General features: G+C 40.4%; 1 protein-coding gene across 1 annotated transcript in view; it reads right to left on the reverse strand.

The window, feature by feature from the left end:
* LOC125704249 (C-Jun-amino-terminal kinase-interacting protein 1-like) overlaps positions 1 to 13,607 on the reverse strand; it is a 52,448-nt gene that overhangs the window by 14,069 nt on the left and 24,772 nt on the right. The window contains exons 4-5 of the mRNA XM_048969674.1: positions 9,497 to 9,578; positions 7,654 to 8,544 (exon numbers count right to left, since the gene is read on the reverse strand). Of these exons, the coding sequence (XP_048825631.1) occupies positions 7,654 to 8,544; positions 9,497 to 9,578 (973 nt within the window). The remainder of the gene's footprint in view (positions 1 to 7,653; positions 8,545 to 9,496; positions 9,579 to 13,607) is intronic.

Genomic DNA, 13,607 nt, shown 5'->3' on the forward strand with positions numbered 1-13,607 from the left:
ACACATAACGATCCTATACTTTCACTGACCTAAAGTTAAACTCTAAAGCCCCTGACCACCGATGTGTGTGTGTGTGTTTGTGCAGATGAGTATGAACAACCATGTACTGGAAAAAACGTATTTATTAAAATAACTAAGGCTTTATTCTGTCAAAATTCTTAAAAAATAAGGACCCAACGGTTAAATGGGGTACTATAGTCACTCTCTAGTCTCCCTGCATGCAGGCTGCATCTCAGTTACCATTGTCAACTTAACATGGTACTCCATCTAGCCTCTCAAATCATGATAGTAGACGCTATAAGCTTGGGCCGTGGTATACCTTGTAGGATGTCTTTATTAAAATAATTATGCCTGATTCCACAGTTCCTACACCCCCCTACACTTCCATGACTTGCGAGATAAGAAAAGCAGACTTCTGTCTGCCTGGTCGATCATTTCTAGCCGCTACTTAGGTTCTTCCTCAAATCTTGTTGCCTAAATGACTTATATCACAATCATACTAATTTAAAATTGCGCTCTAACAGAGCGATCCTTACACATTTTAATAAAAAACGTAAACTATATGGGTCTGATGTTTTTTTGATTGAGCAAACTCTAAAAGCCCACCTTTGGTTGTGTGCTTGTGCGCATGCTTGGGGCTTTGCTGTGTGTTTGTGTGTGTCTGTCTGTCTGTGTTTGTAGGTTGTTCATCTTGCGTCCAAAGTTAAGGTTATATTTTATACTACTTTAAAATAACACATTTTTGTTTGACTGTTTAACAAATACATCTAAAGTTTTTATACATTTAAACATTAGCAAAAGCAGTTAATGTCTTTTCTTTAAAATTTGCATGTCTATTTTGCATGGTTTTTCACAATAAGACTCATGAACGACTAAGTTAATATGTTTTGGGGCCTGTATACACATCGCGGTCCTATACTTTCACAGACCTAAAGTTAAACTCTAAAGCCCCTGACCATCGGTGTGTGTGTGTTTGTGCACATGAGCATGAATACACATTTACTGAAAAAAACATATTTATTAAAATAACTAAGGCTTTATTCTGTCAAAAAAATAAAAATAAATAAATAAATTAAATAATGACAACAGATAAACGGGTCGTTATAGTCAATCTGTAGTCTCCCTGCATAGTGGATGACTACTGACACTGTTGAATTTGAACTGTGTTTCATTAACTATCAAACAGGCTGCAGCACCGTTACCGTTGTCAACTTAGCATTGTACTCCAGCAAGCATCTCAGATCAAGCTTGTAGATTATATAAGCTAGGGTCGTGGGCACCTTGTAGGGTGTCTTTATTAAAATAACTAAGACCTTATTCTTTAAAGTTTTTAATGTGTATTTGCAGCATGGTGCTAAATGCAGCTTACTGGTTCCTATTAAATGCAATTAAAATAATCATGTACACCTTCTTTAAAATAACAAGACTATATCCTAAATTCTTACACTCTTGCCTGATTCCACAGTTCCTACCCCCCCACTTATGTGTCCCCCCACCCCACCCTTCCATGACTTGTGAGATAAGGAAAGCACACTTCTGCCTGCCTTGTTGGTAATTTCCAGCCACTATTTAGGTTCTTCCTCAAATCTTGTTGCCTAAATGACTTATATCACACTCATATTAATTTAAAATTTCGCTATAACAAAACAATCCTCATACATTTTAATAAAAAAACGTGAACAATATATGTTTGGTGTTTTTTTTTTTTTTGACTGAGCAAACTCTTTTAGTGTTTTTGTGTGCGTGTCCGATACAACTGTAGTTTGTATACCTTTAAACATTAACAAAAACAGTTAATGTCTTTTCTTTAGAATTTACAAGTCTATTTCTGTCTGTTTTTCGCGATAAGTTAGTAAACGACTAAGTTAGGGTGCTTTGGGGTTTGGTCACACATTGCGATCAGCAACCTAAAGTTAAACTCTAAAGCCCCCCGACCTCCGGTGTGTGTGTGTGTTTGTGTGCATGCGCATGAGTATACATTTGCTGAAAAACATATTTATTAAAATAACTAAGGCTTTATTCTGTCAAAAAAAATTTAAATAATGCCAGCTGATAAACGGGGTCGTTATAGTCAATCTGTAGTCTCCCTGCATCGTGGATGACTGCTGACACTGTTGAATTTGAACTATGTTTCATTAACTATCAAACAGGCTGCAGCTCCGTTACCGATGTCAACTTAGCATTGTACTTCAGCAAGCATCTCGGATCAAGCTTGTAGATTATATAAGTTAGGGCCGTGGGGTACCTTGTAGGATGTCTTTATTAAAATAACTATGACCTTATTCTTTAAAGTTTTTAATGTGTATTTGCAACATGGTGCTAAATGCATCTTACTGGTTCCTATTAAAAGTAATTAAATAATCATGTACACCTTCTTTAAAATAACAAGACTATATCCTAAATTCTTACACTCTTGCCTGATTCCACAGTTCCTACCCCCCACTTATGTGTCCCCCCACCCCACCCTTCCATGACTTGTGAGATAAGGAAAGCACACTTCTGCCTGCCTTGTTTGTTAATTTCCAGCCACTATTTAGGTTCTTCCTCAAATCTTGTTGCCTAAATGACTTATATCCCACTCATATTAATTTAAAATTTCCCTATAACAAACCAATCCTTATACATTTTAATAAAAAGCGTGAACAATATATGTTTGGTGTTTTTTTTGACTGAGCAAAACTCTTTTAGTGTTTTTGTGTGCGTGTCCGATACAACTGTAGTTTGTATACCTTTAAACATTAACAAATACAGTTAATGTCTTTTCTTTAGAATTTACAAGTCTATTTCTGTCTGTTTTTCACGATAAGTTAGTAAACGACTAAGTTAGGGTGCTTTGGGGTTTGGTCACACATTGCGATCAGCAACCTAAAGTTAAACTCTATAGCCCCCCGACCTCCGGGGTGTGTGTGTGTTTGTGTGCATGCGCGTGAATAAACATTTACTGAAAAACGTATTTATTAAAATAACTAAGACTTTATTCTTTCAAAGTTTTTACAAATGTGTTTTGATGCATGTCACTAAATGCTGCTTAATAGTACCTAACCGGGGTTGCTCCCCCCAGAGAGAGTTGCTGGTCCATATCATTTCTCACTTAAAACATGACAGGGCTTTTGGCGTTGGAAAATAACGCATTTACTTACAATAACACATTGACAAACACGACAAATGTTTTTATCCCTTAAATTATTAAAATAACTAAGGTATTAGTCTAACAAAGTTTTTAAAATGTTTTTGAAGTACGTAGCTAAATACCGCTCACAAGTTCCTGCATCTATTAAATTAATAATGCGCTGGGTGTGTTTTATTGAAAATAAAACTAACAAAATACAACTAAATTATTTTATTAATTAAATCTTATTGGCTTAAACTTTATAATAATTTGTCATACCCCCGTTTAAGTTACGGCACTTTACCCTACTGATTAAGCCATTGAAGTTAGATACTTCATCCAGCCCCACAGGCCCTCAGCGGGGCGCCCGGGGCTATGCTAGAGTCCCAGAGCTGTGGTGTTAGACATCGACTTTTATTTCAATTAGACATATATTATTTTATACTATTTACGAATAAAACAGATTAACAAATAGACGTAATGTGCTTTCTGCCGGTGCGTGAATGCTGTCTGTCTGCTTGTCACACTCAGGACCAGCGGTTAAACGAGATGTTACACGCACTCTGCAACAATTTGTCAATTTGTCAATTGACGCTTCCTTCTCATAGGCTTATCGCTCACTGCCGCGGCCATTAGCTGATCGACATGTCTAGACATGCAATGCGCATGAATCTCCCCTAAAAACAGGATTGTTGTGTTTTTACCGTTATAAAATAGTACATTTTGTTAAAAAATAAACCGTTAACAATACACAACTACTGCTTTTACCATTCAAAACTGCCCGACTCTCTTTCCTCTCTAGCTAGAAAAGCTCGACGCGTCCGGTGACCCCTTAAAATTATTATGCCTTAATACGTATTTAAAATGTCGCATTGATAAATTCATATAATGTATTTTATTCTTTTAAAGACTACTGATTCCAATTTGGTGCCATATGCTTTTATCTTGTAGGCCGTAGGATAGCTCTCTTTCTACCGGCTATAGGCCGTGGTACGTCTGGGGTATTATGCTTAAATTCTTTATTAATTAATGTTGGCTATGTGCTTTATAACACATTTTATACTTCTTTTACACACGTTTACTTATTGTATACACACTTTACAGTTCCGAAAGCGACTTGCCTCAGCTGTTTTCAATAAAAGACAGTGGTGTGTGGGTGTCGTGGCTGCACGCACAAGCGCGACATGGAGAGTTATTTTAACAAGGATCGCCAGCGTTATTCCTTGATTCTTGTTGTCGAAATGCTTAAGATGTTTTATTTTAAATAACACATTAGCCGAAAAGAGTTTCATTGCTTAAAAACGATGAGGTTAAAGAGGCTTATTTGAAATAAAAGATCAGCATGTGTTGTCATACATCTTTTCAAGTTCTGTTTATACCTTTTGATTAACCATACGTAGATAAATTTAGCTAAATGTAGCTAAGCAATCCGGGGGGTGTTGTGTTAGAGATCGACTTTTATTTAAATTAGAAATAGATTATTTTACACTATTTACAAATAAGCATATGAAATATAGAATTAGTGTGCATTCTGCCCGAATGGCGGCATGCTTCTCACACTCCAGGCCAACGGTTCGCATCACGACAACAACTTCCGCTGGTAGCCATTTGACAGCTGCTTCACGCAACGAGCTGGCTCAATAAAGGAAATGCTGTGTGGATCTACGCGCGTGCGCCACACAAGAGTGAGAGCATGCATTCGTTTAAACAAGAATTAACCGCGTTATTTCCTGATTATTGCTATCGAAAATGCTCAGAGCGCTTTACTTTATTATTCACATTGACAGAAAAGTGCTTCATTACTTAAAAACATTACGGTTATAGGGGGTTTAATTTGCTAAAACAGGCGCTCCGCCGGCGCCGCCATTTTGAAAGGGGAGGCGGCGTGGGTGCGCATGCGCCAAGCGCCGGACTAGCGATCGGCCATTCCGCCCCGCGTTGTTCAAACAGAGTAGTCGCATGTGGCAGTGCTCCGGGATCGTTTCGTCTTATTTCTTCTAAAAGTTTGCCGCTTGCATGCTTTCTTCAACCTGGTAAATATAACTAAAGTCTTTCGTGTTGGTTAAATGTAATGAGTGTACTCTTCTTTTAAAACGGCGGGGTGTATGTTTGTTGGTTTCGCTTGTTTACATTTGCTCTTCTGCTGCTTCTTTCGGGCATGTTTGTTTAAATTCACCCCTGCTTTTTCTTTTAAAATAACCCTAAGGGTTTTCTTCTTTAACACACTTGGTGCTTTCTTCTTTTAAAACATTTGGGTGCTTTCGTTTAAAATACGCCGCGGTGCTTACTAACAACACAGGGCCGGACGGACGCCCCCGCTGAACGTGTATGCGCTAGCTTGCCATTATCCTGCTCTATGTTTTATTATTCCTTAAAAACGTAATTAAAAAGCACATTGATAAAATACATGTAATGTATTTTTATTCTATTAAAGCTTCCCAAACCCCCCTATCGGCAACACGTGGCATAAGCATGTATTGATACCATATACGGACATAACGGCAATCTCCCAAAACCATATCGCCCCCTGTCGGCAAAACGTGGCATAAGCATGTATTAATACCATATATGGGCATAAACTCTCGACCAATCAGAATCAAGGATACGCTACTTCCTCTTATGACGTCAGAAGTGGAGAATTAAGCTCCGCCCAAGGTACCACATAATATATATATCATGTCTTCCATTCCAAACTCATTCTCCTGTACACTTTTGTCCTGGACAAAAACTTCACTTTGTACTCATTTGGTTACCATACATATTTACGTATCAGGTAGTATTTATCAGGAATTTACCTTGTATTTTAATGAGTACATTAAACAGCTTTACATTACGGGTTTCCTGTACATTACATTGCAAACCACACAACAAAAGCCAGAATATCATCATAGCAGGAAAGCACATCTGTAGTCTCCTGTACTGTCACCTTCATCATGTTCCTAAACATCAGATCCTAATGACTCAAGAATTTAATTACAATAATCTGCCACTTCAGAATCTCGTTGTTTTTGCTCACTGTGTGTCTGGGTAACTGGAAACATACTGTACACCTTCAGCGATCATACAATCAATCCTCACTAAACCCGCCCTTTTACGATATAAGAGAAATACCGGGGGCCACAAAAGAACAATACAAACTGCATCCCATATTTGTTCAAAATGTTTTTTCTTTTCAATGAAGGGCCGACCGTGCAATATACAGCATGGCTTAGCTTCAACATAGCTGGCTCTAATACTGAGATCCGACTGAAGGGCCAGGCATGTTAAATTAGCGCTGCACCTCAGCTCTGCAGGGTGGTAGGTCTCCAGAGGCAGGGGAGGGCAGGCCTGCTTTAAACCATCAGACTGTGAGAGAATGCTGGTTCCCTAGCTCAGTACTGTAGAGACCAGGACAAAGGGGCTTCTGTATTAGTGTAAACAAGAAATCTAAACACCCTATTGGATACTGTTCAGGGAACTGTCTACATCCCATTTCTGATGAAAATCTTTAACATTTTTAATTTATTTGGTTTGTTTGGCTGCTAAAAACACTGAACAGTCAAATTTTATGTAAATAAAAGGTACCATATGCAAATGAGAATCTTGTTTGAAATCTTTGTGTCCCCAATTAATTTAATAAACTAATAATATGATCTTATTAATATGAACACTAAAGTGGACTTTACTTTCAAAATGCAAAATAAAGTTGTCACTGATTAAAAAAAACCCCCCAAAACTTATTAAGTGCTGTAGCAATACGGCACCACAGATGGGAACCACTGACACTACAGTATCTATCAGTGAGGTCTGTGTACTAACAGCCCTATTATTTTTCATGATTAGTTTCTAGCAGAAATGTTTGACACCTAGCAGCCCCAAATCCTCCAGTCTCCAGCCTCATCTCTGGAACCAAGAGGAGCTATGAGGTTGGGAGCTGGGCCATTTTGGGGCACCTAATTATGCCTAGTATTTATGGAAAAGGAGTAGTTCCACATATCTGAGCTGTGGAGGCCCTTCATATAAATCCTGTTCTATTGTGGGAATACTATGGGAAAATTGCTATAAATATAAATACTAAACTACAAATACTATGAATACTATATATTATGGGAATATTACTATAAAGATTTGTCCATTTAGTGTTAAACCATCCATCCATCCATCCATCCATCCATCCTGTAGAACATCTGTTCCAGTGCAGAGTAAAATGACTATTCTGTTATGTTGTTTTTGGCATAATCTGCATCAAACAGTAAAATACTAAATTAATTCCATAACACAAACCATTTCCTTCTTTAAATAAGTACAAATAACTCTTGTGAGACACATAAAAGCTGAATTTAAGTAATCAAACAGATTGCACCTTTTGTCACATCACTCCTTTCTTGATCATCCTTTAGTCAGGGCTGGAGTGGGATTAAAAACCGGCCCTGGACTTTGGGGTCCCCTACAGTACATTCTGCTGAGACAGGGGGGCACACACTCATTGGCCCACCAGGAAAATGCCCGGTATGGCAGGTGGCCACTCCAGCCCTGCCCATATCCCCGTTGATGGTCAGACTTACTGGAAGAGCGCGATCGCCCGTTCATGAAGACATTGAGGAACTTGCGGGAGAACGGCAGGTCAGCCTCAGGAGTGGAATCCTCAGACAAGCAAGTGGCGTCTCGCCGCAGGCTGCTCGTCTCCTCTTCCTCGTACTCCTCACCGACGGCCGACTCATAGGGCGAGGAGACACAGTTGTCGTAGACAGTGGCCGAGTCGCTGTCGTCACTGTAGCTCTGGTAGCACTGCCTTAGGCTGACCAGCTCCAGCTGCGCATGCTCATCCACCACCAGCGTGTACTTCACCGAGTCGTAAGAGAGCCCACTGGCCTCCGAGCTGATGGAAGTCCGTGCTGCACCTGCCTCGGCCCCTAGAAAGGTGTCATCCTGAGCCTCACTGGCCCTCCTGGGCCCCGGCCGCCGTGCGGAAACGTCCAGGGCAGCTACGGTGGAGGTGGCCAGCTGGTTTACTTCATCCTCCTCACTAATTGAGGGGTTGGTTCGGTCAGGGAGGGGCTGGTAGGGTGGGGGGCCTTCGGCATCTGAGCTGACAGACATGCGGTTACTCTCACTGGGCTGAGACAGGAAGGGCCTGTCCTGCTCAATGGGGTCAGAGTTCTTCTGCACTGGGGTTAGGTAGATCTCCTCAGTGGGCTCCAGGCACACATCCGTGTGGTAGCGGATACGCTCGCGGTGAGCCTCCCCCACCCCACTGACCTTGCCGCCTTGCACGGGGGGCTGCGGGGGGGGCCTGTCTGGTACCTTGGAATAGGTGCCCCCACTGCTCTGGGTGGACAAGCTCCTCTGGCATGGGCCGTCCGTGGAGGTGCCTTTGTCTTTGGTGTGGCCGCTGCTGTGCTGAACCTTCTCCTTCTCGCTCAGGCATATATGGTCATGTGGGGGTGTCAGATCTCCTGTGAAACACAAATGCAGCATCAGTAACAGCTATGGCCTGGAAGTGAGGGAAGGGTTTGGAAGAATAATATCCATCACATGCAGCACTGAGGATTGCAGCCTAACAGGTATAATAAACATGGTGTTTATCCATCCATCCATCCATTTATCCATCTACTTCTACAGTCCAGTGGTCCAGTGAGTCTTACTAATACTAATTGTTTTACTAATACGTAATACTCCATGATTTCCTTAGTATTTTTAGAGGATAGCTTCAGCAATTACAGAGAGAAAACAAAATTACAAAAGCCTTACAGTGTCTGAGAATTTACTGAATCATCAGCAAAACACACCCATAAAGGTATTTCTTTGCTTTCATGTTATTTATTATATATACACTAGCATTAATACCTCTTTATATATAAACTGAACATAAAAAAAACACTATATACCTTGCAGAATTTAACAGCACTAATCTTTTTAAATCTGTTACCTGGTTTCTGCTACACATCCTGTTTTGGTCTGGCTTATATTAATTGCAACAACAAAAACCCATTTTAGCAGTGACAGCTAACTCTAACCTCAGACGTGGGATAAAGAATAGGAATACCTGGTTCAACACGTCATAATTACCGGCAATGCTCACTTTCACAAGACGTGGGCAAATTATATTCTCCACAAACTCACCACCTGACACTCAGCTACCCAGGCTAGCTGCCTGGGTTTTCACAGAGCTAAGAGTCAGTACTGACACAGCAGTTTTTCCTCCTCATGAGCATTCCTCCCAAGCAACATCAGCTCAAGGATTTTCATACAAACAGTGCTGGCTTTTCCACTGAGTATATGAGTTATGCAAATGTGTCCCATCCTGTCAGAGTCAGAATGGGGAGAGGAGCTCCAATTCCTACGCAAACACAGGCTAGCGCACAGAGAACTCCCAAACCAAAGATGGTGTGAGTATCCCACACTCACCTGTCTTGAGTGGGGATGATGAGTGTGAGACCTTCTCTTGCCAGCTATACTTCTTCCCAAGCGAGTTGTTGTTCAGCGTGTCCTGGGATTCGATTATGGGGGAAAGAGATGGTGAGTGAGCAGAATGAGAACACACACACACACACACACACACACACACACACACACACACACACACAAAAGGGGGGCCTTTTACAGACTTACGCAACCAGGTCCCTTTGTGTCCTGTGCAGACATGCAAATTTAAAGGGGACTGACGATTTTCCCCTCTGTCAAAGCTTTTAACCCCAATCACACACACATTAATTTGTCTTTTCATAGTTATGCTCAGCCTTATAACTTGAGGAAACATATTCCTTCCAGTTTTCATTTTCATTGCAACATTTGCGTGACTAAAAAGTTAATTTGAATACGTTAAAATAAAATTCTGATATCTCAGACATCATGATTTCTGAATCCATTTCTTTTACAGATATAACACCTGCCTATGAATGAAAAATAACTTCACTGGATTCTGTCATGATTTGCGGGACAAAGGACTCAAGGAATGGTGTTCTAGTGAAACAAAGGGGGTTTATTGAATTAAATGACCAAAATCTGGAAACAAACGGGACCGATAGGGAACCAAAACAAGTGGAAACAAGGAAGGACACAGAAAACAAGAAGGTTTGACATTAATAACCAGACTGGGGCTGACAAGACAAACAGGTACTTAAATACAGAGACTAACAAGGGGTAACAAGCAGTGACTCATCAGGGCCACATTAGGGAGGAGACAAAAGGGTCAGGCAGGCAGGATGTGACAGATTTTATGATTATTCTAATCTCTTGAGAATAAATGTCAATCTGCCAGCTTTTTATTTGCCGGATGGTTTTCTTAACTAGGTTCAATTTTCTTTAAGTAGAAATACCACAAAACTATTCTAAGAGATACATTTGGAGATAAGATAACACTGGCTGCCAAATTTCCACCCCACCCCATATCTATCTCTTTTTGCGTATCTCAAACAGACAAATAGAGAAGCACGGCAGCACACAGACAAATATAGTAGAATGGGTTTCCAAGAAGAGTAATATTGCTTGTACAAGCTGGCAGCTGTGTACAAACAGCAGAGGTGTTTGTTTTGGGTCCACATATAAGCTTAGCCCTTCTCCAATCGCTGACGCACCTCCGTGATGTAGCAGGCAGAGAAGGTGGGCTGTTGCCATAGTAATGTCACTGACAATGCTGTGGTGGAATTGATGAAGAAGGGAAAGGCGTGGGAATGACGAAGGCCCACAAAGACTGCTTTTTGGGAAGTGATGTCATTGGGTGAGTCATGGGAATGCACGACCACTTTTGACTGTCTGGAAGATCATGCGCTTGGTACCCTGTTTGGTTATGCCAATGGCTGATTGACTGTGAGAGATCTAAAGAAAAAGTGATGTGATTTCTATTATATTTTTAATTATAGATATCATAAATCATTAACCTAGGTCTATGTAGGTCTAGGTCTTATCAGCTATAAAAGTATAATACATACTGAAAGGAAACAATGACAGAATGTGATTATTTACACAAGAAAAACACGATGGCAGCCATTTTGAAGAACTAGGAAAAACAAGGTTTCTCAATGATCCTAACGAGATATCCGTAGACAGCTGTATTTTTATGCGAATATAAAAAGAATACAGCATCATTCTATTTAATAATGTACATGAAATAATTTTGCGACTACAAAGACTAGGGGCAAGCCTACAGTCAGGGTTGCACACAGGCTTGGCAGGCAGCCAATCCCACTAATACTTTGTCCACCATGAAGACAAACAAGGACCCTTGTATGTGGATGAAAACTGAGCGTCAAATTTAATGTATCCTTAACCAGCATCAATTAAAAATAATAATTTTATGGAAAGTATTGAGATATGCAATTATGCAGACTTTCATAAGCATGCAATTATGCAAAATGCCGTAGCACCTGCAGTACTATCTACAGTATGTGCAGTCCCTGACACCAATGTGCCATTCATCACAAGGTCAACAGTGATCCCCATAGCAGGGTGTAAATACAGACAGAGCCTGGCAGAGCCCAGCTCCGCCTCCTTATGTCCAGATCACACCCAAGCCTCATTCAACCCTCATCTTTTTTCTTAATGTGCCAAAACGTAGTAAAAGATCCAAAGTGAATGGTTTAATAAAACATTAAAAATAATGTTTTATTCTCTCAGCTTGAATGTTCTTTTTCATTAGCAGCTCTAACCACACATTCATTTCTCGAGTGGATGAGATTCTCTGACATGAAGCCTACATTTCTGTCACGTGCTTTTGAATTTTATCTTGTTTCACTTACTACAGCCAAAACTTCACCTACTAGCTAGATAAGACGTATGTGAGAAGCAGTGCGTGAATAACTTAAAATTTTCCTGTTCATAGGAACGATATGAATAGATAAGCAAGAATATTATTTGTAGTGATAAGCCATTTTGGTGAATTTTTCATTTACATATTATGTTTAAAAAAATTCAAGTAATATTTAACCATGTGATATGTACAATACCAGTGCCAAATAAGAATAACTTTTTGAGCAGATTTTTTTGCTGATTTTGTTGCTTTCAACTGGTAACACAGCATGCACTTTTCACTTTATCAGCTTTCACTTTCAACATCATTATATTAGAAACCAACTTATTCTAGATGACAAGAATCAGAGTGGGCCAAGAATATTTCATAAAAGTCGTTTCTTGGCCCCATAGGAAATGAGCTGGCTTGGACGTCCCTAGTCAGCTCTCAATTATTCATTACATTAATACATGTGGCTGGGCTGGCACTGCCCCAGTTATAACCTCTGAACTGAAGACTACATAGAAGTCATGGATCTGTGCTGGACGTCTATCTGCAGAAATGAGTCACAGTGTCTCAGAAAGGGGCTGTGGCTGAACACAGGGAGGAAACCAGGCAAAAGACAAGAAATAAATATCATGGTGGCAACTAACTAAAGTAATGGGGGTGGGGGATCACGGGGCATAGTGCCCTCATGCAGGAGATATTCCCGTACAGTTCCTACGCTAACGGGGCTCCCTTTTGCTTTCATTCCTCTTTACTACTTCTAATCCCATCTCCATTCCCATCCCCAAGCAAAACACTCATTCCTGCCTCCCATCTCATTGCCATCTGGTTCTGTTTGACAACCTCCCTTTGGTAATAATAGTCACATAAGAACAGACATTTTGAAAGAACCATTTGCTGACAAAACCTCGGTAACAAAAAATGAGAATTAAAACACTTGTTATTTGATCTCATCTGCTTCAGTAATCAATAAGGCTGAAACAGAATTCAAGCATGTTCCGTGGGATATTGTGATATTATAAAATATCAACATAAATTTTAAACTGTGTAGCTAGACAACATACAGATACATTATAACAGTGTTTATGACTAGTTTCTACTTCAGGGCTGCAAGAAAAAATCACAGAGCACTGGTGCTTGTATCAGAATATTAAAGGATAATTACTGCCCAAATAATGTGCTGTATGAGTGCCCATAGGACAAAGCTTTAAGATTTTCACACGAATGTTGCTCCATTTACTATTATAACACTCTTAAGGACAAGAAAAGCCCCATTAATCAGGAATTCAGAGAAGTATGCAAGCCTAACTGGAAAATTAATTTAACGATTTGACTTTCTTGGGCTTGACAGCTCTGTCTATTCACTTTCACTTGCTAGTGGATCTACAGATCTTCCCACATGAAAGCTCTTTGCCCTCAAACAATCCTTTTGCATTAAACTCGCATACAAAAATAGCTCTGCACACACGCACAGACTCTGACAGCGACCGAAGAGATGACAGCATGGGAGATATGTAGCTCTGGACACCTTGTTCTCGCTTAACAGAACCAAAAGCCCAACCTGCTCCAGCCCAAACCACAGCTGTGCCCCCTGTCCGCTGTTTATTGTCACAGCCAAGAAGCATCATACACGACTGCAAATCTGTGGCTGTATTCATTCTCCCGTCACTCAGGGAGCTCATTGAGATTCGAGCTGAAGTGATGCTATTGTCAGAAAGGAGAGGTCCCAGGGTGGCAAGGCAAAGGCAGGTCACACAGATACATTATTCCCCACTGAGGCCATCA

This window comes from Brienomyrus brachyistius, chromosome 11 (genome assembly GCF_023856365.1).
Source record: "Brienomyrus brachyistius isolate T26 chromosome 11, BBRACH_0.4, whole genome shotgun sequence".
In the NCBI taxonomy this organism is placed as follows: domain Eukaryota; kingdom Metazoa; phylum Chordata; class Actinopteri; order Osteoglossiformes; family Mormyridae; genus Brienomyrus; species Brienomyrus brachyistius.